Here is a 24,112-nt window from a genome sequence, read left to right on the forward strand (position 1 = left end):
TTCTAGCAAACATTTATGGTAGAGCAAAGAAATACAACAGAATCAATGAAAAACTACAAAGCCTGAAAAGCAACCAATGTGCAAAAAAAGACAAATTGCAAACACACAAAAAATATTTAACACTGAGACGTGAATTGTAAAATCCGTTGCCTGATCATTTGGCCCTCCCATGCATTTATGGAACTACTGACCTTACAGGCCAAAATCCATAGCAGGTTCTCAGTTGTAATCCACTATAGCTTATTGTGATGTTCTATAATTAACAAAGAAATCTGCCTCTGGACCCGTGACTTGTTAGACCTGGCAATGGATCACTGAATTTGTTGACTGGAACATTTGGTGTTCACAATGTGATCACCTCTGCACTGGGGAATCCAATCACAGAAATGATGATTCCTTTGCACAACATCTGTGTTCAATCCTCAGGAATGATCTTCCAAATGACTGCCACTTTAACCTTTCTTCCCAGTCAGATCTCCCAACCTGTGTCATCTTGCACTGCTACAAAGAAGCGCCAAAGTATGCTGAGACCCAGCTCTGAATTCTCCATATTTAGATAACTCACTCCTTTGGTCTATGGCAGAACTGGCCATTGTTGCTTGTTATCATTTTGGCATAATTTTCCTTCATTCTCTTTCCTATTGCATAGTCTGGCCTGCAGAGCATATCCTACAGCCTTACTATTAATAACAGATCACACAAAAAAAGCAGAATCTCAACTATCACTTAAGTCATTTTGAAGATATTCCTTTCATTCTGTGTAAGCCCAGTTTCTACACTATTAAAAAATAATTTGTTTTCTTTCCCTGCTCTGATGAAGGATCCTGAGCTAGAGACATTATCGTTTTTCTGTTTTTACTTGAGAATTTCAGTATCTGTAGTATTTTTATTTTATTTAATGTAAATACATATTGGCTTTAAGTGATGGAGAGAGCAACAGCCTATGCCTAGCTTTATTCTATTTTTGTTTTGTTAAATACACTACAAACATAGCAAATCATTAAAAAAGTTGATTCTTGTATAACATTTAGTTTTAATAGTAAATGTTAAGTTTTAAGTTCAGAAAGGAATTGTTAGCTTCTGAGGAAAAGATTGGGAGCAGTTTTAGACTGTCACTTCCCCTTTGGGAAAAGTAGCATGCTCCAGCAATGGAAGGAAGGCATTGAAATGACATGAGGTAGACATTTGGAGAAGTAACATTCAAAGAAAAAATGAATTGATTCAGAATCCAGTTGATAAGGCCTCATGTCTCACTGTGGGTAGATGTCAGCCTGGGAGTGTCAGTGCCAAAAGGCCAAAGCTATTCTGAGAATAAAATGATACTGCAAAGACAACACTGGATCAGTTTTATATTATTTTTATCTTAACTTGAATAGTAAAAATGATACTTTCTAATTCCCCTCACACTTTTCATACACCCAAATCAAAAAGGTGAACACATTTAGCATACAACACCACCACACATTGCATCAAAGAATCAAATATCATTTAAAAGTAATTCACAGAAGCATTTTATTCTGCATTGAGGGATATTATATCATCTGGAACCAGACCATAGGCTGTCCAGACAGATTAATGGAACTTGTTTCACAGAAGATCTTTATCAAATGTCATAGATGCTAAAGTTATCTCCACAAAGCCTGAAAGCATGTTCCATCAGGCTCAAGAACATCTTCTAGCCTGGTTTATGAGATAACTGAATAAGCCTCTTGTACAATAAGGTAGATTTTGACTATAAAATCTACATTATTATGAGTACCTGCACTTTTACTGCAATTGTAACAACATATTCTGCATTGTTATTGCATTTCTCTTACCACTTTCTGCATTAATCACTTCTGCTTTCCATCCAGTCACATACTTTGCCTTATTTTTCCCTCCCACTCCCAACTTCTCACATTGACTTAAGCCAGTTCTGATCAAAAGTCATAACCATGGACAAACAGTTTAGAAACAGGCCCTACTGCCCACTGAGTCTGCACTGACAATCAAATATTAATGCACATGGCTTCTACAGGGGAGGGAGGGGGGGGGGGGGGGGGAGAGAAGTGGATTTCAATGATGCTTAAAGGCCTGGATTGAGGAGACATGTGGTGGATGTTTTCAGGAGTAGGCAGGTCAAGGACTCTAGGCCACAGTCTCAGAATAAAAGGGATGTCCCTTTTATTCTGAGATGGAGCAACTTTTACAGCCAGAAAATGGTGCATTGGTGGAATTTGTTGCAACAAAGGGTTGTGGAGGCCAAATATTTGGGTGTACTTAAGGCAGAGATTAAGAAGTTCTTAATTGATATGGGGATTAAGGGTTACTCCATCATGGGCACTAGCCTACAGAGTACCCAGGACATCTTTAGGGAGCAGTGTCTCAGAAAAGCAGTGTCCATTATTAAGGACCTCCAGCACCCAGGGCTTGCCCTTTTCTCACTGTTACCATCACGTAGGAGGTATAGAAGACTGAAGGCACACACTCAGTGATTCAGGAACAGTTTCTTCCCCTCTGCCATCCGATTGAAGCTCTGGACACTGCCTTACTTTTTCTTTTAAATATTTCTGTTTTTGCACTTTTTTAAAAATCTATTCAATATACATAATTGATTTACCTGTTTGTTTATTATTATGTTTTATTTTATTTATTATTATTATCTCCTCTCTGCTAGATTATGTATTGCATTGAACTTCTGCTGCTAAGTTAACATCACATGCTGGTAGTAATAAACCTGATTCTGATTCTGATATTTCTAGATACTTCACTGGAGGATCATTCCCCAAGCTTGCTCCTATTAAACAAAAGGGAGTTCCCCATGTGCTCTTGCCTTCCCTTTCTTGATGAATTTTTAATTGTACTGCACCCCCTAAATATCCTACTGACAAACAGGAACTACATGCAATAGATACAATCACCATACATGCTACCATCGCGAGACTCCAGACTCAACCCTACCCACCTTAAATCAGCTTGTCAAGTGTCATACAAGAGAAAATAAAACCCTGGATCTCTTGTATGCAAACATTAAAGATGCATACAGCTCTACAATTCTCCCCCCACTTGGAAGATCGGATCACAACCTGGATCACCTCATTCCCTTGTACAAGCCCAAAGTACAGCTAGCTACCACTAAGAGAGTAAAGAAATGGTCTCCAGAGGACACCGAGGCCTTGAAGGGCTGCTTTGAGATTACTGACTGGAATGTGTTTTGTGAACCACATGGGGAGGACATTAATGGACTTACTGATTGCATCACTGGCTACATCAACTTCTGTGTGAACACTGTAATGCCATCAAGGACTGTTCGCTGCTTCCCTAACTACAAAGGGTCACCAGTGATCTAAAGGCTCTTCTCAACCACAAAAAGAGGCTTTTGGTCAGGAGATAGGGGGAATTAAAATATGTGCAGAGGGAGCTAAAGAAGATCAAGGTGTCTAAAGAGCACTATAGGACACAGCTGGAGAACAAGCTTGGGCAGAGTAGCACACAGGAGGTGTAAAGAGGCATGAAGAACATCACTGGCTTCAATCAGCCGGGCTGTGGAGACTCAGAATGTAGCCATGAATGGGCTAATGAGTCAAACTAATTCTTCAACAGGTTTGACAATTGCCCTCCTATTCACACCCCCCTCAGCATAGCAATCCAGGCACAGGGGCACCCAATGCTCCCTCAGCATCAATGTATCCCCTCCTCTCCCCTCCAATTCAATACCTTGATGAAGAACACAGGTTACCACAGTCTACATCCTTTCCTTGCCCTGTACCTACCATCTACAATTCCACATACCAACTGCTATCGTTCCAATCTTCACCTCCCCCAGCCCCCACTCCCCAGTCATCATGGACTCACCTTCACTACTGATCAGGTGAGAAGGGCTCTGGGGAAACTCAGACACAGCAAAGCATTGGGACCAGATGGTGTGAACCCCAAGGTCCTGAAGGAGTGCGCTGAGCAGCTGTGTGGAGTTCTCCAGCACATTTTCAATCTGAGACTCAGCCTGGAAAGAGTCCCGGCTGTGTGGAAAACATGTGTGGTCCCAGTACCCAAGAAGGGGCAACTGGAAGACTTGGATAACAACCACTCAGTGGCTCTGATCTCACACATCATAAAGACCCTAGAGAGGCTGGTCATGACTCACCTCCGACACCTGATCAGATCAGCCCTCAACCACCTGCAGTTTGCCTATCAGGAGCGCAATGGAGTTGACAATGCTGTCATCTACCAACTGAACAGAGCCGAATCCCATTTGCATAAGCAGGGTAGCATTGTGAGGATCATCTTTTTTGATTTCTCAAGTGTCTTCAATACCATACAGCCCTCATTGCTGGGGGAATGAAGGCTGGCACTTCCATTGTAACCTGGATTATGGACTACTTGACTGGCAGACCAGTTTGTGCGGCTTCAGAGTGTCAGACATGGCTACATGTAGCATGGGGCCCTACAGGGGACTGTATTGGTTCCCTTCTTGCTTACCCTGTATACCTCGGACTTTAGATATAACACCAAGTCATGTCATTTGCAGAAATTCTCTGATGCCTCAGCAATAGTTAGGTGTATAAAGGGAGGACAGGAGAATGAATACAGAGCCCTGGTGGAGGACTTTGTCAAATGGTGCAAGCTGAATCATCTTCAGCTCAACATCAGTAAGACAAAGGAGATGGTGATGGACTTTAGGAAGACTAAGCCTGCACTGCTCCATTACTATTAACAATGAGGACATGGATCTGGTGAGGACCTACAAGTACCTAGGGGTGTACCTGGATGACAGGCTTGAGTAGAGCACTGACACAGAGACTATGTACAAGGGCCAGAGTCACCTCTACTTCCTGAGGAAAATGAGGTCCTTTAGAGTATATGCAGGCTTCTCCTTCACATTTTTTACCAGTCTGCTGTCGCCAGGACAATCTTCTATGTAGTGGTGTGCTGAGGCACTGGCATCAACATGGGTGATGCCAACAGGCTCAATAAACTGATTAGAAAGACTGGCTCTGTTATAGGAGTCAAACTAGACACACTGGAGGCTGTGGTAGAACAAAGGACCCTATGAAAAATCCTGGTAATTCTGGACAATGCTTTTCATGCTCTGCATACCACCTTGGCTGAACAGAGGAGCACTTTTAGTAACAGACTAAGACAACAGCTCCAAAGAGCATTGTATGAGGTCATTCTTACCTTCAGCTATTAAGCTCTATAGTAAGTCAACCTATAGCCAGGGAAGTGATAACCCCTTCTTGTTAGACTTCTTATTCTTACTTTTTATTCTTTCTATTTCTCTTCTAATATTTACATCTACTTGCAGTGCCACTGTGTGTAATTTCCTTTGGGATCAATCTTTCTTTAAACTGAGTATTACAATGCTGATCATAACTGCTTGTCAGACAACTTTTCTATGAGAAAGGATTCACTTCCAAATAGTATCTAAAAGCAAACAGTTTTAACAAGGCCAAAAGATCAGAAATCTATCTGTAATTACATGCTGTTATCACTAAACCTCTATTCAATGACACTTACTTCTCATTTACTTTAAAAGTACTCTTCTCTTCACCTCTGGCAAAAGGTCCATGTGCTGCTTCTTTTATGTAGCTGAAGAGCATCTCACAATCCACAGTCACTTCATCCTTCTCCAGCAGTTTAAGGATTGAGGCATGAAGCCTGAAGTACACCTGAACATCATCAAATGGTTACATGCACAGATAACACAACCACTAAAATTCCCCTAATTTAACGTAACGATTCACAGATGATGATCATCATCATCGTCATCATAGTAATTTGGATTTCTAGTGGATTACTTCATTTAATCACTTCTCTATTTCTGGGGATGTAAACATTGGAAATGGTAAGAACATTCATGCATTTATTCAGCCGTTGAGATCACTTAATAAAGGGACAACCATTTTACGATAGGTCTTCTGGCCAACAGTGAGGGATGTATGCAATAACCTGCTAATTCATGCTGGCTGCAATGCCTGCACGTTTACCACTGGAATTTTTGTCCATGTACACCAGCTTATCACAGGGACTAATTACCTGCTGAGTTTGAAAACATATTATATTCATATATATGTTGTTTTTAAAAAAGCAAGATTATTTTATTAAATATTAATAAATGGGCAGCACATTGAAAATATGCAGACTACTCCTCAAATACTCCCTAAAGAAACGTGGTATACTCAGGCTATTCAAGTTGGATCTCAACTTTTCAGTGAATTAGAGGGCAAATGCCATATAGTAAAACTCTGATTCCTGGTCATAAGGCCTACATTGAAATTGCTTTTTTTTTAAATTTTGATTGGCTTTTAATCTTATAAAGAGAGATGATTGCAATTTGGCAACTGAACACCACACACAAACAACTTTTACTCCAAACGTGGAATTAATTAACTAATTGGGCACCACAGAGGGGTCGCCACTAGCAAGATGCTGTTACAGCTCAGGTCAGAGTTAAATCTGGAAGGAGCTTGTATGTCCACCCTGTGGAATGCATGGGTTTTCTTCAGGTGCTCCAGTTTCCTCCCACAATCTAAAGACATAGGCTAATTGATCATTGTAAATTGTCCTGCAATTAGGTAGGCTTCAATCGGAGGTTGCTGGGCAAAGTGGCTCTAAGGGCCAGAAAGGCATATTCCTTGCTGTCTCTTAAATAAAATAAATAATTCCAGTGTGGTTTTCTTTCACAAAGTAGCATTACTGAAGCAGTTAAAGCTATCAATAATAAAAAAGGTCACTAAATAGAATTTTAAAATACCCTAATCCTAAGAAAGTAGAGAGTGAAGCAAAAAAAAATGAGGTAATGATATAGGACTAAAACTGCAGAAACAGAATCAGCTTTAATATCACTGGCATATGCCACAAAATTTGCTGTTTTGTGGCAGGTCCATTGCAATACATAATAATAAAAATATATACACATACATACACACATCACATACAGTCATAGAAAACTGCACAGAAACAGGCCCCTCGGCCTATCTAGTCCATGCTGAAACATTTAAACTGCACAGTACTATTGATCTGCACCCGGACCACAGCCCTCCATACCCTTCCCATCCCATCCATGTACTTATCCAAACTTCTCTTAAAAGTTGAAATCAAATTCATGTCCACTACTTGTGTCGGCAGCTTGTTCACACTCTCACCACCCTCTGAGTGAAGTTGTTTCCCCTCATATTCCCCTTAAAAACTTTTCATCTTTCTCCTTTAACTCCTCTAGCTCTTATCTCACCCAACCTCAGTCATTGTAAGACCTACTCTAGTTGGTATTTCAAAATGCAAATCCTTACACTTGTCTGCATTAAATACCATCTGCCACTTTTCAGTTCATTTTTCCAGCTGTTCCAGATCCTGCTGCAAGTTATGATAGCCTTCCTCGCTGTCACCTACACCTTCGATCTTGGTGTCATCCGCAATTTGCTGATCCAGTTAACCACATAAACATCCACAGATGACGAACAACAATGGACCCAGCACTGATCCTTGCGGCACTCCACTAGTCACAGGCCTCCAGTCAGAGAAACAACCATCTACTACCACTCTCTGGCTTCTCCCACAAAGCTAATGTCTAAACAACAGACACAAAACGCTGGAGGAACTCAGCAGGCCATGTTTAATCCAAATTTCTACTTGAATGCTGAGCAACTGAACTTTTGGACCAACCTCCCATGTGGGAATTTTCAGATGCCCTACTGAAGTCCATGTGGACAGCATCCACTGACTTGCCTTCATTAACTTCCCTTATAACTTCCTCAAAAACTGTAAGATTGGTTAGACACAACCTACCACACACAAAGCGATGTTGACTATCCCTAATCAATCCTTGCCTATAAATACTCATGTATCCAGTCATTCATACATATGTGTATATCTCTATCTGTGTGTGTGTATATTTTTATATATAAAACACACACACACACACACACACACACACACACACACACACACACACACACACACACACACACACACGTATATATAAATATATATATTATTGCTGTGCAAAAGTCTTGAGCACATAGAAATTCCTTTCTACCGGACATCTTTAGAGATGTGGCTCGTTGGCCCCTCGCTAACAGCCACCGGACTCAGCTGTGAGAAAAACCACCTTTCTCAGAATCCATATATCTAGGGTCGATATGACTTGGGTCCCACCAAAACCAGGAAGCTGGAATGTCTCACCCATCCGAATCCCAATCTGAGTGAATACTGTGTAACTACTGTCCCCAATCACTTGCCCATCGGCAAGAAATAACAGATCATACACTGCATACAATTATAAAGAAAGTGTATTTATCAATGTTAACTTAACCAAACTATTATTAAAGAAGAAAAATTAAGAAAAAATAAAAGGACTCATCATAATTAAAACAGTCAAATGTACACAAGTGGGAGCTCAAATCTTCCAAAAGCTGATGTGTCTGAAGCACTGCCAATTACTTATTCACCAATCATCGGTAGGATTTCACCTCTTGGACTCCATTGAATTACGCATTCCAATTGCATCAGATCCTATGACCAATTCTCTCGAGCTTCTTCTCTCTCCATCTCCCACCAAAAAGACCTCAACCCACCTCACTGTCCATCACAAAACCTCTCCGCCCAGCATTCTCTAGAACCTTCTCCCAATTTTCCACCATCCTGATTGGATGATACTACATTCCCAAGCGTGAACACCACAACCCCTCATCTTTAACAGTAACTCAAACACTACCAGCAGAACACACTGCTTGTACAGAAAGCCATTAAAAGAAATAACCTACATTAGTAGTAAAATCTTAACCTTTAATCTTAAAGGTGTTAACACTCTCCCCCCACTAAAAATAGTTGTGCCCTCATCAGTTTGAAACCAACCCATCATAAATAACACAATTTTAAAGGAATTTTGTGATGTTATGATTTCCAAACCTGTAGTGACATATCTCACTAAGGGGATAAACACACACTCTGTTCTCCCAGTGTGTCCTACATAGGCCAGCCTATCTCAGGGTTTCCTGACTCTTTGAGACTTCCTTATTCCACCTTCCACTTCTTCAGTCTCAGACACTCCTCAGGTTCTTTCCTGTCTACTTGGAGATGTCTCCCCCATCCAGCAATTCAGGTCCCCCTGCCACTTGACTTAGCTCACCATCTCCAATTACTTTGCAGCACAGCTTCTCTTCTTTGTCCAGTCTATCTGTCCACTGCATGCCCAGCGCCATTACATCTGAGTCAGCGTGGGGAGGTTCAGGAGCCTTTTCATCAATTACTGGGGAGTTTGCATAATGTAACAAATACCACACCCCCATTTCCTTATCCTCTGAGTCCATACAGCATTTAGTGGTTAGGTCCCCTTCAGGTCTCTCAACTAATTGCCTTTCTGTTCTCCCACTTTGGTGCAGAGTCCTCTTACTAGGTGTAGGGTCAATGGCAGGCTTTGGGTCAACACTTACCTCCTGTCCAAGAGGTAAAAGGTGGTTCTGATAGAGAATTCTGATAGGCCCATTTCCATTTTCTGGCTTCACCCAGAAAGCTGGCACATTTGGCATCTGACTCTCCACTACATATGGAGTAGCCACCCAGTGGTCAGCCAAATTCCCTGGTAGTCCCAAATTCCTTATTAGAACTTTGCCTCTAGACATCAGGTGGGAGAAGCTAATCTTTTGATCACATCTCCTCATTTCTGCTTGGAAGAAGAGACCTCTGCAAGTTCATAACCCTTTTGCAATTCCTTCCTCATATCAAGCACGTACTTAATATACATCTTCTATGGCAAGGCTTCCCCACCAGCCCCAAAACAGAGGCCTACAGGCAATATTGCTTTGTGGCCAAACATCAAATAGTATAGCCAGGATCCAGTAGCATAATTCTGTGTACAGTTGTAGCAGTGAACCAGATAACCAATAGGTTGACTCAGAGTTGAACCTCTGATTCAAAGGGTGGCTAACTACATGAACCTCGGGAAGTACCCATACAATCCAAGGAATGAGCAAAGAGCACTCACATCCTTGGGCCTTGGTCATGTGGTCACCGCCTCTATTTTGTGTGTATCTGTGAAACTATATGTCCAACGTAGTTGACAGACATCTTGCAGAACTGGCACTTGCCTAGAGACAGTTTTAACCCTTCAGCTTTCAGGTGTTCTAACAACTTCAGTAGCCCTGCCTTGTGCTCTTCTAGGGTGGACCCAAACACTGAGATCATCCAGGTACACAAGTACGTCAAGCAAGTTCATGTCCCCAACAGTCTTCTCCAAGACACATTAGAAAGTAACTGCTGTTCCTGATATGCCCTGGGGCATTCTTTCAAACCAAAAGAATCCAAGTGGACATATGAATGCCATTTTCCCTTTGTCAGCTTCACTCATGGGTATCAGATAATACCCACTCCTTAGGTCCAGCACACTGAAGCATTTTGTTCCACTCAGACAGGCCAGCACATCCTCGATCCGCAGAACAGTATATTGTTCAGGGACCGTACATCAGTTCAGTGTCCAATATTCAACACACATTATACCTACCCATTCTTCTTCCTCACCACCACTATTGGTGAGACATAGGGACTCCACAACTCAGTGATAATCCCAGCTTTCTTCGTTTCAGCAGATGCTGCCGATCATCCTCCATCTCTGCTGGTGTTGATCGCCAAGACTTTCTTCTGAAAGGGATGTCGTCTGTCACTCAGATCTTGTGGCAAGTACTCTTGGTGCAACCCACATCAAATCTGTCAGTAGAAAAGATCTTCTAACTTTAACATCTTCTCCGTCAGTCTCTTTTTCCAACCACCAAGTACCTGGGAGTCCAAGTTGAATGACTTGGCTGTTGATTTTCCTAATCCAGAAGATTGTCTCCTTCCTGGTTTTCTCATAGGAAAGCTAGACATTACAGTCACTGGAAAAAGATTTATCATCGGCATCTGAGGGTGTCCTCTATCCAAGGCGTTCCTGCCCATCGCTGCCATCCTGTTTACCTGTCCTTCAAGAAAAGAAATGTGAGGTAGTGTTCATGGGTTTGTTGTCTATTCAGAAATCTGATGGCGAAAGGGAAGAAGCTGTCCCTGAAATGTTGAGTGCATGTCTTTGGGCTCCAGTATCTCCTCTTTGAAGGTGAAAATGAGAAGAGGGCACATCCTAAGTGAGGTGATGTCCTTAACGATGCATGCCTCTTTTTTGAGGCATAGGTGTCCTCGATGCTGGGTAGGTTAGGGCCCGTGACAGAGTTGGCTGAGTTTACAACTTTATGCAGCTTTTTCCGATTCTGTGCAGTGGCCCTGCCATACCAGATGATGATGCAACTAATCAGAATGCTTTCCACGGTACATCTGTAGAAACTTGCAAGTGTCTTTGGTGACATACCAATTCTCCTCAAACTCCTAATGATAGTCACTGTCGTGCCTTCTTTGTAATTGTATCAATATGTGCAGCCCAGTATAGATTTTCAGAGATGTTGACACCTAGGAACTTAAAACTGTTCACCCTCTCCGCTGTTGATCTCTCGATGAGGACTGGTGTGCATTCCCTTGACTTCCCCCTCCTGATGTCCACATTACTTCTTTTGTCTTAATTGATGTTGACTGTAAGGTTGATGCAACACCACTCAGACAAATGATCTACCTCACTCTTGTACACCACCCTGTCATCTTTTGAAATTCTGACAATAGTCGTGTCATCAGCAAATTTCTAGATGGCATTTGGGTCTAGAGAGAGTAGAGCAGTGGGCTAGGCAAACATTAAATCACCAATGATTAATGATATGACAACAAATGAAAAAGATTTCTTGTTACCTAATGCTCAAATGTAACACAGATCTCTAATATCTTACAGCTATGTAGACATGGAAAGAAATAGAAATAAACTAACCCTATTACTGATAGCAAACAAATATTCATTTGTTAATTCTGCCATTAAACTTTCTATCTAACTATATTTCCTAAAAGCTTCAGAATACGTGAACACTGAAATAATAGTTGTGAAATTACACAATACACGGCAGCACTCCAATCCTGGAGGTCTTGGTTTAATGGTCATTTGATTCAATACCTCTAGAGCTTCCATTGCTAGATCTGGTGGATTGTGGTAATGGATTTTCCGTGGGTAATGCGCTGCATCCTCGTGTAGGTTACGTGCTGCCTGGACAAAAGAAAGCATGACAGAGTAGCAAAAAAGATATATTTACAGAACAACTTAAATTAAATAACTATGTTCAATTTCTTAAAAAGCAAGGAAGCCTGCTTGAAAACACAATCTTAGTTGTAATGTGGGAAAATTTAGCATTTAATTAGCACACAGCAGCATTCCATATACAGCAATGAAGAAGTGATACGATAATCTGTCTGGGTGATGCTAACTGAATGACAGCTTTCATCAGGACACCGAAAGATGACACCAGCACCACCTAGACTCGTGTAATAAGATATTTATTAACATCAGTAACTTTAAATTCCTTGGTGTTATCATATCAGTAGGTCTGACCTGGGACCAGTACACAGGTGCCAACACAGAAATAAGGCACAACAGCACTTCTACTTAAAAGTTTGTATGTCATCTAAAACTTCTCCTGATGCACAACATCCTGACTGATTACATTATGGCCTGGTAAGGAAACACCAATGCCCAAGAACGGAAAAGCCTACAAAAGATGGTGGATTGTGTTGACTACTATACTGAAGCAATGAAAAGTGCAAATGGAGTCCATGGAGGGAACAAAGGTTTCAGCATTGTGTTGGAATGGGCAGTTGATGTTTCAAGACACTACATCTGGAGCTAAATTTCACAAAGCAACTTGAAAGAAAGATTGGTGCCAGAGTGGTGCAGTCAGTAGGACTGCTGCCTTGCAACTCCAACAGCTCCACTTCAATCCTGACCTCTAGTAACTCTCCATGTGGAGTCTGCACAGTTTCACTATGATCTGTGGATTTCCCCTGGGTCTTCAATGTCCTCTCACATCCCACAAAAAAGGTGCAGATCTTCGGGCAAGTGGCCACTTTAAACTGGTCTGAGTGTGTAAGTGAATGGTCGTATCAGAGGAAGCTGATGGGAATGTGGAAAGGATAAAACATGATGAGTATAAATGGGTGTTGAGTAGCTAGTACAAGCTTGGTGGTCCAAAGGGCCTAGGCTTGTTCCTGTGCTGTATCATTCTTTGATCTTTAAGATAAATGACAAAAGAATCACAAAGATTAGGATCATAGCAGCTAAAAGTAGGCCACTGAGAATTACACAACTAAAATCAGGAGTATACAAAAATCAAGAGTTGAAGTAGCTCAGAAGATAAGCAAGCTAAAAAGAAAATCATGGATCAAAAGAATTTACAGTGATCAGGTGGTTGAAGCACAGGCATAATGGGCAATAGACATGCAGCATATTTGGAATTTAGCCAGCAAAGCTTCAGAAGAGCTCAGATGTATATAAGTCCTAATAGGTATCAGATGAACAGTGAGATAAATCTGAAGCAAAAAACTCCAGCAAGGAGTTTAAGAAGTAGTGCTGAGTGCACAATGTACAAATGGAACCCAATTGCTGTGCCTTTGAGATATGGAACATGGAGATACACACAACAGAATAAGCAGACTTGGTTTAATTGAAGCTTTGAAAAAATACACAAAAGATACAAACTTTGTTTTGGAAGTGACATGGAGCGGTGAGGATTTGCACTAAAATGTCACCTGAACTGGGTAGAGAGAAACTAGGTCATGGAAATCTATGTCAAGCCCTTCCATTTCTTCACTCTTACTGCTCTACAACCAACATCACACCGAGAGAGAAAATTTTCTACATCTCACTGGAGCATTAGACTAGCCCCTGCTCTGTAATTTTTAAATATACCAGATTGTTATGAAAGGCATTAAGGAGAATACAGTAAACACCAGCAACAGTCATGTATCTATTCTGAATTATTTAGGTATAGTGAGACACAGATGTCAAGGATACAAAAAAAATTGATTGGCACTGAAGGTCAATGCTGACCTGCTTGTAATGTTCCAAGTATTCTTTTGGTGGCAGTTTCTGTTTTTCTGCTATTTTACCCAACATGTAGTGAATGAGCCATTCCTCCTCATCGCCATCACCTTCACAGTGTGTTGCTGAGAGGAAACATTGCTTGGCTGTCTCAAGCATGCTGTCTCTTCTTTCTTCCATCTGCAGTACACAACAAAGACAGTGACAGTCACAAATAAAACACTAGGTTGCTCAATGACTACTCATAATGTTGTTGGGACCGATGGCAGTAGACCACCTATCTGCTCTATCATCATATCCAGCCTATGCAGGCAATTACAAGGAAAATATGCTGGTGGCTCTACTTTCTTAGAAGGTTTCTTAGACACATCACCAAACCTCCAACAAATTTCTAAAGATGTTCTGTTGAAAGCATCCTAAATAGTTCCGTCATTATCTGAAATAGCAATGTGAATACGCAGGGTGTGCAATGTGAATACGCAGGGAAGAAGCAGAGTGTGGTGAACTCAGCCCAATACATCCCTCCCTGCCAGTTGTAGTATCTACATGAAGCACTGCCTCAAGGAGGCAACATCTATCAAATATCACCAGCAAGGGGATATGCCATCTTTTCAGTTACCATCAAGCAGAAGCCTGAAGTCCCATACAAGCAGGTTCTAGAGCAGCTACTTCCCTTGAACCACTGGGCACAACCCTAATCACGACCTCAGTATAGCAACACTAGGCCCATTTTGCACTACAAAGGACTTTGATTGCAGAGACTAAGACAAAGTCTCACTTCTAAACCCAAATTCTTCATGTTGCTGAAGGGAAAGTCTACTGAATATAGGAAGAATAGAAGTTTAAACCATGGTATTTACACAGAGTCAAGCCATCCAAAGAAAAAGGAAGGTGAGTTGATAATGGCAATTATCACACGAATGGCAGAAGGAAATAACCTGATCCAGCTGTTGGAAGCATCATACTTACCGTAGATTCCGGATTTTAAGCCGCTACTTTTTTCCCACATTTTGAACAGCTTTGAACTCTGCGGCCTTTAATACAGAGCGGCTAATACATGGTTTTTTTTCATGCCGCCAAAAACATTTTGCCTCGTAACAGTAGACCAATAAAATTGATGAGTAGTTCACAGAGGTCCAATGAAATTGTACGATAAATCAAGCGCACTTTCACAATTAAATTATTGTAAATCAGTCATTTGTACTCACCCTCATCAACATGGAAAACACTCGAAGAAAAGCATTGTGCTGCCTTTATGGCAGTTATTTAGTTTATAATATTTTCGCTTAGTAATTCATTTGTTAGTTAAAGTTAGAACTGTTTTAACTATATTTGTTTTCTGTACTACATCGCGGTCTACTATGACGTCACACCCGGTTTCACCGCGTCTTGTGGGAAAACGCCGGTTTGCGATAAACGGGACGGCGGGGGTCGAGCGACGGAGCGAAAACGCTGCTTTTAAGTTAAAGGCGATCAATAACTTTTCCTGGTAGGCTGCAGTATATATATTTTTTACCAGTCGTTAGGAGATATTGGAATGTTGTTCAGTAAAGAAGTATACGCAACGTATATTTAAAAGTAGCCGCGTTACAGGCACGGTTCGAAAAAAAGCATTTGCAATATGTATTTGTTTATGTTACCATATGGATTTAATTAAAAGTTAAAAAATCCTCACGTGTAATATCTTTCTGTGTAAATATCTCATAATACAACGTGGGACACCTGCGGCCGAAAATCCGGTGCGGCCTAAAATCCGGTGCGGCCTGTACAAGTAAAAAATTGATTTTATTTCTAAAATTAGAGCCAGCGGCTTTTAATCAGGTGCGCTCTGTAGTCCGGAATCTACGGTAATATTCTTTTTTTCAAATACGCAACATTCTTAAATGTGCATGCCATACAATTCAACCCTATTTTTGTTTTTCTAATGCAGGTGCACATGACAACTTCTTCTACAAACAGCAGTCTTAATGTGAAGATACTATGCTTTGAATAGCGGCTACTCCCAATAAAGCCGAGAATCAGGCATAATTTATAAATTGCTTTCTCAATTTTCTCAGTATATTTTGAGACAGTTGAGAATAGGATTCTTTATTTAATGTTATCCCTCCTCATTCTTCCCACTAAATGAATCACTTAATTTCTTAACATTAAACTTCATGTCCCATCCCCATTCCACCAATCTGTTCATATCCAACTGCAATATACCACTGTCTTCTTTGCAGTTCACAATGCTGCCAACTTTTGTGTTATCTACAAATTTGGAAATTGTGGCTTTATTTTATTTAGAGATAAAACACAGAATAGGCTCTTTTGGATCTTCAAGCTGCACTGCCCAGCACGCTCTGACAACCCCCACTTAAACTTAACCTAATCACGGGACAATTTACGATGACCAATTAACCTTCCCTGGCACATCTTTGAACCGTGAGAGAAAACCAGAGGACCTGGGGAAAACTCAGACTCCTTACAGAGGATGCCGAGACTGAACTCCAAACTCCAACACCTCGAGTTGCTACACTACCACGTCTTCCCAGGTTGTATCGCTTGTAGCCATACACTCAATGGCTACTTTATTATGCAAATAGCTAATCAGGCAATCATGTGGCAGCAACTCAATGTGTAAAAGCATGCAGAGACAGTCAACAGATTCCGTTGTTGTTTAGATTAAACATTAGAATGTGGAAGAACTGTGATCGAAGTGACTTTGACCCATGCAAAGATAGTTGGTGCCAGATGAGATGGCTCGAACATCTCAAAAACTGATGAACACCTGGGATTTTCATGCACGACATTGTCTAGTGTTTGCAGAGAATGGTGCAAAGATAAAAATTCAGCGAGTGAATTTTTAATGAAAGAGGCCAGATGAGAATGGTCAGACTGGGTCAAGCTGACAAAGAAGGTGGTAGTACTCAATTAATCACGTTACAACATTGGTGAGCAGAAGAGCATCTCCAAACAAACAATACGTTGAACCTTGAAGTGGTTGGGCTACAGCAGCGGAAGAGCACACTAATTTGCATTCCTGTACCTAATAAAGGGCCACTGAGTATATGTCTAGGTCAAAATTACATTGTTTGAAAAGAGTAATGGCTCCAATGCCAATCCCTGGGGAACGCAAGTTTAAAAGATAATCAATCAGCAAGACACTCTTGTGGTCTGTACCTTGATCAACCTTGTATCAATAAACACCACCAATATTCTCCTAAGCCTTCTAGAAGTTCATTTAATTGTCAAATACATTAGCCTCATCAACTCCATCCACTACCTCAAACAATTCAATCAACATAGTAAAACATGATCTACTATGATCTGTGCTGGTTTGCCTTAATTAATAATTTCCCTCCAGATAACTATTAATCTTGTCTCTGATTGACATTTCTGAACACTTAAGCTAACTGGTCAACAGTTGTTGGACTTACCCTTACATTATTATTTAACAAGGGAGTAACATTCAAAGCTCTAGTCTTCTATCATTGCTCGCATATCCAAACAGGACTGGAAGACAGCCCTCAGCTTCCTCTTATATCCCTCACAATTCTAAGATGCATCCCATCTGGTCCTGCTAAGTCAGCCATTTTAATTTTAGGCAACTTTTCTAATATCTTCATGCTATTAATTTTACCACAGAGTGTTTTTTTAAAACTTTTTTTATTGCATTTTCAAGTAATTACAGAAATAAAAGTATATGAAAAAAATATATATATTACCCATCCCCCCTCCCCTTAACCCCTCCCCCCTAACATCCCTATAGAAAAAAAAGAAGAAAGAAAGAAAGAAAAAAAAGAAAGAGTGCCTGGATATTGGAAGATTCCCACATGCTCCAGGGAGTTCGTAATAACTTTAGTATATATATTTATTTCTTTCCCCAAATAACCAATTATTTCATCTTCGGAGCACCTATATATTTAATCCTGTCTTTTGTAAATAAGGGCGCCAAATTTTCAAAAATGTTTCATATTTATCTCTTAAATTATAAGTAATTTTTTCAAGTGGAATACAGCCATAAATTTCTTTCTTCCAACGATCTATACTTAAGTATGTATCCGATTTCCAAGTAACTGCAATAGCCTTTTTGGCTACTGCCAGTGCAATTTTTATAAATTCTTTCTGACATTTATTCAATTTGGGTTTCAGTTTTATCCCTTCAATATCGCCTAGTAAAAATAATATTGGATTATGTGGGAGTTGTGTTCCAATAAAACTCTTAAATTTGTCCAAAAAGGTTGAATTTTAGAACAAGACCAAGTAGAATGTAAAAAAGTACCAATTTCTTGGTTACATCGGAAACACTGATCTGATAAATTTGGGTTTAATTTATTTATTTTTTGTGGTGTAATATATAATTGATGTAAAAAATTATATTGCACTAATCTTAACCGGACATTTATTGTATTTGTCATACTATCAAGACATAGTCTTGACCAATTTGTTTCTTCAATTTTAATATTCAAGTCACTTTCCCATTTTTGTCTTGACTTAGGGACTCCTTGTTTAATTGCCTGTTTTTGAATCAAGTTATACATACAAGAGATAAATTTTTTAATCTTTCCTTTTTGAATTAAAGTTTCTATTTCATTAGATTTCGGCAATAACATTGTTTGACCTAATTTTTCTCTTAAATAAGCCCTTAGTTGGAAGTAACAAAAAAGAGTGTTGTTTGATACTTTATATCTATTCTTTAATTGATCAAATGACATTAATATACCTCCTTCAAAACAATCTCCTATATATCTAATCCCTTTTTGAAACCAATTATATAAAAGTTGATTATCCATTGTAAAAGGAATAAGTCTATTTTGAATTAAAGATCTTTTTGCTAAAAAGGATTTCTTTGTCTCATCGTCAACATTTATCTTATTCCATAAGTCAATCAAATGTTTTAATATAGGAGATTCTTTCTTTTCCCATATCCATTTAGATTCCCATTTATATATAAAATCTTCTGGTGTATTTTCTCCTATTTTATCTAGTTCTATTCTAATCCATGCCAGTCTATCTTTCTCAAAAAAAGATGCAATAAATCTAAGTTGATTTGCTTTATAATAATTCTTAAAATTTGGAAGTTGTAACCCTCCTAGATCAAATTTCCATGTCAATTTTTCCAACGATATTCTTGACATCTTACCTTTCCAAAGAAACTTCCTCACATATTTATTTAACTCTTGAAAAAACTTCTGGGGTAGTTGTATTGGTAGTGATTGAAATAAGTATTGTAGTCCAGGGAATATATTCATTTTTATGGTATTTACTCTACCTACTAATGTTATTGGTAATACCATCCATTTATCAAGATCTCCTTGAATTTTTTTTCAATAGTGGTAAGTAATTTAATTTATATAAGTTCTTTATGTCATTATCAACTCTTATACCTAAATATTTTATACCATTTGCCAGCCATCTAAATTGAGTTATTAATCAACATTGACTATAATCTCCTTTAGTAAGAGGCAAAATTTCACTTTTATCCCAATTTATTTTATAACCTGATATTATCCCATATTCTTCTAATCTATAGGATAATTTACACAACGAGTGCAATGGGTTTGTTAAATAAAGCAGAACATCATCAGCAAATAAGTTAATCTTGTATTCTTCCTGATTAACTCTGAAACCCTTAATGTCTGGGTCCATTCTAATTAATTCAGCTAATGGCTCTATCGCCAACACAAACAAAGCAGGTGATAATGGACAACCTTGCCTAGTTGACCTTGTTAACTGAAATGGTGTTGAAATTTGACCATTTGTCACTACTTAAGCTTTGGGATTAGTATTTAAGGTTTTAATCCATTTTATAAAAGATACTCCTAATCCATATTTTTCCAATACCTTAAATAAAAAATCCCATTCCAATCTATCAAATGCTTTTTCTGCATCTAAAGCAACTGCCACACTCATTTCCTCCCTCTTTTGCGCTAAATGAATTATACTAAATAACCGAGTTACATTATCTGCCGATTGTCTATTTTTAATAAATCCTGTTTGATCCATATGTACTAATTTTGGTAAGCATTTAGATAATCTGTTAGATAAGATTTTTGCTATTATTTTATAATCAGTGTTTAATAAAGAAATAGGTCTATATGATGCTGGCTTTAAAAGATCTCTATCTTTTTTTGGCAATACTATTAAAATAGCTGTCGAAAAAGATTCTGGAAGTTTATGTGTTCTTTTCGATTGATGTATTAACTCCATAAAAGGAGGAATTAATAAATCTTTAAACTTTTTATAGAATTCAGGCGGAAAACCATCTTCTCCTGGAAATTTATTACTTTGAAGTGATCCTAGGGCTTCTTCGACCTCTTTTAATGTAAAAGGCATATCTAATCCCTTCTGTTCTTCCGTATTTAATTTTGGAAGAGTTATTTGTGATAAAAACCTTTCTATCTTGACATTATCATTTTGTGATTCTGATTTATACAACTCAGAATAAAAATTCTTAAAAGCTTCATTAATTTCTAAAGGTTTATAAGTAATTTTATTTACTCTTGTTCGAATTGCATTTATTGTTTTAGAAGTCTGGTCTGTTTTTAACTGCCATGCAAGGACCTTATGTGATCTTTCACCTAGTTCATAATATCTCTGTTTAGTTCTCATAATTGCTTTTTCTGTTCGATATGTCTGGAGAGTATTATATTGTAACTTCTTATTAATAAGTTGTCTTCGTTTTTCTTCTGTCATATTTCTTTGAGATTCTTTTTCTAATTTTGTAATCTCTTTTTCCAATTGATCTATTTCTATCATATATTCCTTCTTAATTTTAGAAGTATAACTTATTATCTGACCTCTCAAATATGCCTTCATTGCTTCCCACAATATAAATTTATCATCAACTGAATGTGAATTTGTATCTAAAGAACTGAATCTGCTTTTTCATAAAATCACAAAAATCTTGACGTTTTAGTAATATTGAATTAAATCTCCATCTATAAATTGATTCCTCTTTATCTATCATTATCATTGTCATTATTAAAGGAGAATGATCTGACAATATTCTTGCTTTATATTCCACATTTTTCACTCTATCTAGAATGTTCGTTGATAATAGGAAAAAATCTATCCTTGAATATGTTTTATGTCTATTTGAATAAAATGAATAATCTCTTTCTTTTGGATTAATTCTTCTCCATATATCAATCAAATTTAAGTCTTTCATCAATGATAGAGTTAATTTTACTACTTTTGATTTTGTGACAACCTTTGTTGATCTATCTAAAACTGGATCTAGACAAAAGTTAAAATCTCCACCTATTAATATTTTATCATGTGCATTAGCCAAATTCAAAAAGACCTCCTGTATAAATTTTACATCATTTTCATTTGGTGCATAAATATTCATAAGGGTCCATAGTTCTGAAAAAATTTGACAATGTATAATTAGATATCTCCCCACCGAATCAATTAATACATTTTGTTTTTTAATTGGTAAATTTTTATTAACCAAAATTGCAACTCCTCTCACCTTTGAGTTAAATGAAGCTGCAATAACATTTCCAACCCAGTCTCTTTTTAATTTCTGATGTTCTATGTCTGTTAAATGTGTTTCTTGTAAAAAAGCTATATCTGTTTTCATTTTTTTAATGTGTGTTAAAATTCTTTTTCTTTTTACCGGTCCATTAAGCCCATTAACATTAAAACTTAAAAAATTCAGTAAATTAGTCATTATTTTTAATTATGTTACTCCAATCTATAATAATACCTAATCTATCAACTTCCGTGGTATCTTGGGAAATCTTTTTAAAAGTCTCCATGTTGCTATGTGTGTCCCCACCAATCATCCAGGCAGAAAGATAGAAGAAAAATAGAGTATAAAGAAAAAAACAAAATACCCCCCTACTAATGTGAAAAAAAGAGAACGCAACATTACCCCCCTCTGTTGGACGGGTCATGGCGATCGCCATGATTACACACGTGAATCCCGCAGTAACCGATCCAAAGCTCCCCAGCCCCCCCGCAACATAAAAAAGTATATATATATAAGAAGAAAAGAAAAAAAAATACAATTCTCAATTAGTGTTTCTAAAATTTTGCTTTTCTCCCCTGTATCATCCTTAAATGTCCATCACTTCCGTGAGCTGTCTCTATCATCATTTTTAATCCATTACGTTTGGAAGTCTCTATGTGTAATTAGCGAATAAATGGAAGTTTTTGTGCGAACACCTCCACTTCTCGATAATCGGTAAAAAATCTTCTTTTTCCCTCCTCCAAAAAAATTATCAGTGTTGCTGGGTGATGCATTATAAATTTATAACCCTTTTCCCATAAGACTTTTTTTGCTGGGTTAAATTCCTTCTTTCTCTTCAAAAGGTTATAACTTATATCAGGATAAAAAAGAACTGCTTTCCCTGCTATCATCAATGGCCCGTTTCTTTTTTTGGCACCTTGGGCAGCCGCCTTCAGGATCTTTTCTTTATCTTGGTATCTTAAGCATTTTATAAAAATTGATCGTGGATCTTGATCAGCTTGAGGTCTTGACCTTAAGGCTCTATGAGCCCTTTCAATCTCAATTAGAGTTTCTCCTTCCATTTCCAATTTTTCAGGGATCCATTTTTGAAAAAAATTTATTGGATCTTCTCCTTCTATATCTTCTTTAAGTCCAACAATTTTAATATTGTTTCGTCTACTAAAATTTTCAAGCTTATCAATTTTTTCCATAAATTGTTTTCTTTCTGATGTCCAGGCAGTATTATCATCTTCCATTTTGTTCATTCTTTCAACCATGTCTTCCGTTGTAGTTTCCAAATCTATAATTCTCTTTTCCATTTTTTCCTGTCTTTTTGTCATTTTATCAAACATAATCTCCATATTTATCATTTTTTTTATTACTTTTAATGCGCCTAATTTACGCATTATTTGCCTCAAAGTCTTTTCTGTATTTCCAGAAGAACTTTTATCTCCATCTTCGTCTGATTTTTCCAGAGAATCTGACTCTCCCTCAGATTCACTTTCACTTTCGGTTTCAGTCGTAACTGGGATTTGTAGTTCTGGTTGCTCTCGTTTGCGCATGCTCCTTCCTTCACGTTTGCGCAGTTCTCGTTGGTCTTTTCCTTTAGGAATGGTCGATGTTGCCGCAGTTTCCTGTTCTGTATCGCCGGTGGTATAATGTACCTGAGTCCGCGGTTCTTTGGCAGAAGTGGGCCTTGATTCTGTTCCAACTTGCGTTGTCTTCATGGTAATAGTTTTCTTCATCTTCTGTTTGTGAGGCATAACTTGAAACAATCCGGAGTAGTTTATAAGTAACTTTTAGAAAGTATTGACTAACTTTTCTTCACCTAAACATTAATTTATTGATTTTTTACGGGAGAGCTGGGTTCCAGCATCTCGATCCTGTGTCATCACATGACGTCCCCCCACCACAGAGTGTTTTAACTAGATTCTCCTTCACCACTACTTTGGAAGGCAGATGCAAAGTATTCATTTTGTAATTTAACCTTGCCTTCAGCATCCACATGCAAGTTCCCATTTTTGCCCTTCGTAATCCCATAAAATCAGGAGCTCACAGCAGTAAGATATACCTTTACATGAACAAAGTATTGTGCCAAAAAATAATGTGGTTTTGCAATGATTTGTCCGGTGATTCAAAAGGCAGAACATAAAACAGCTCTTCATGTATGATTATATGTCAATAAAGAGCATTCCAGTTACTCTTTTGTTCTGTAGTGAACCAAAAAGGAGAGTATGTTTTTAACACAGATCTACAGGAGTCCAGATACTTATACTCAAAGTATCTGTCTCAAAGCTGCTGAATGATGCTGAAATTAAGAACATAAGAACTAAGACCAACAGATAACACTAACTAGAGACAGCTTCCTTTAGAATTCAACAAAAGCAATTAACTTATGAAACTTCCAATCCACATTCCTTCCCCCCCACCACCACCAGCCATTAAACCTGTTTTGCTGTAACATTTAGATACTCACCTGTTGTACAACTTCCGAAGGCAACTCTGTTTTCCACTGTTTCAGCTGGCGTGAAGCAAATGAATGCAGTGCATAGGACATGGAGCCATATTCAATCCAAAGTGAGAGATTGGTGCGATCTATCTCAAGTGCCCGCTTAAAGCAGTTCAAAACAGCAACGGAGTGTTTCCAGATGGGTCCATCGCTCTTCAACTCATTTGAGTTCAGCTTGTCCTGGATACGGCTAGCTCGAGCCAGAGCCATGCCTGCCCAAGAATCAAACCTACACATCAGAAATATAAAA

General features: G+C 38.5%; 1 protein-coding gene across 2 annotated transcripts in view; it reads right to left on the reverse strand.

Moving 5' to 3' along the window:
* The window catches only part of cabin1 (calcineurin binding protein 1), a 564,595-nt gene that overhangs the window by 386,218 nt on the left and 154,265 nt on the right, over positions 1-24,112 (reverse strand). For both annotated transcript variants that reach the window (XM_073055615.1, XM_073055613.1), the window contains exons 22-25: positions 23,830-24,091; positions 13,922-14,092; positions 11,996-12,085; positions 5,497-5,648 (exon numbers count right to left, since the gene is read on the reverse strand). In XM_073055615.1, coding sequence (XP_072911716.1) covers positions 5,497-5,648; positions 11,996-12,085; positions 13,922-14,092; positions 23,830-24,091 — 675 coding nt within the window. The remainder of the gene's footprint in view (positions 1-5,496; positions 5,649-11,995; positions 12,086-13,921; positions 14,093-23,829; positions 24,092-24,112) is intronic.

This window comes from Hemitrygon akajei, chromosome 9 (assembly GCF_048418815.1).
Source record: "Hemitrygon akajei chromosome 9, sHemAka1.3, whole genome shotgun sequence".
NCBI lineage: Eukaryota > Metazoa > Chordata > Chondrichthyes > Myliobatiformes > Dasyatidae > Hemitrygon > Hemitrygon akajei.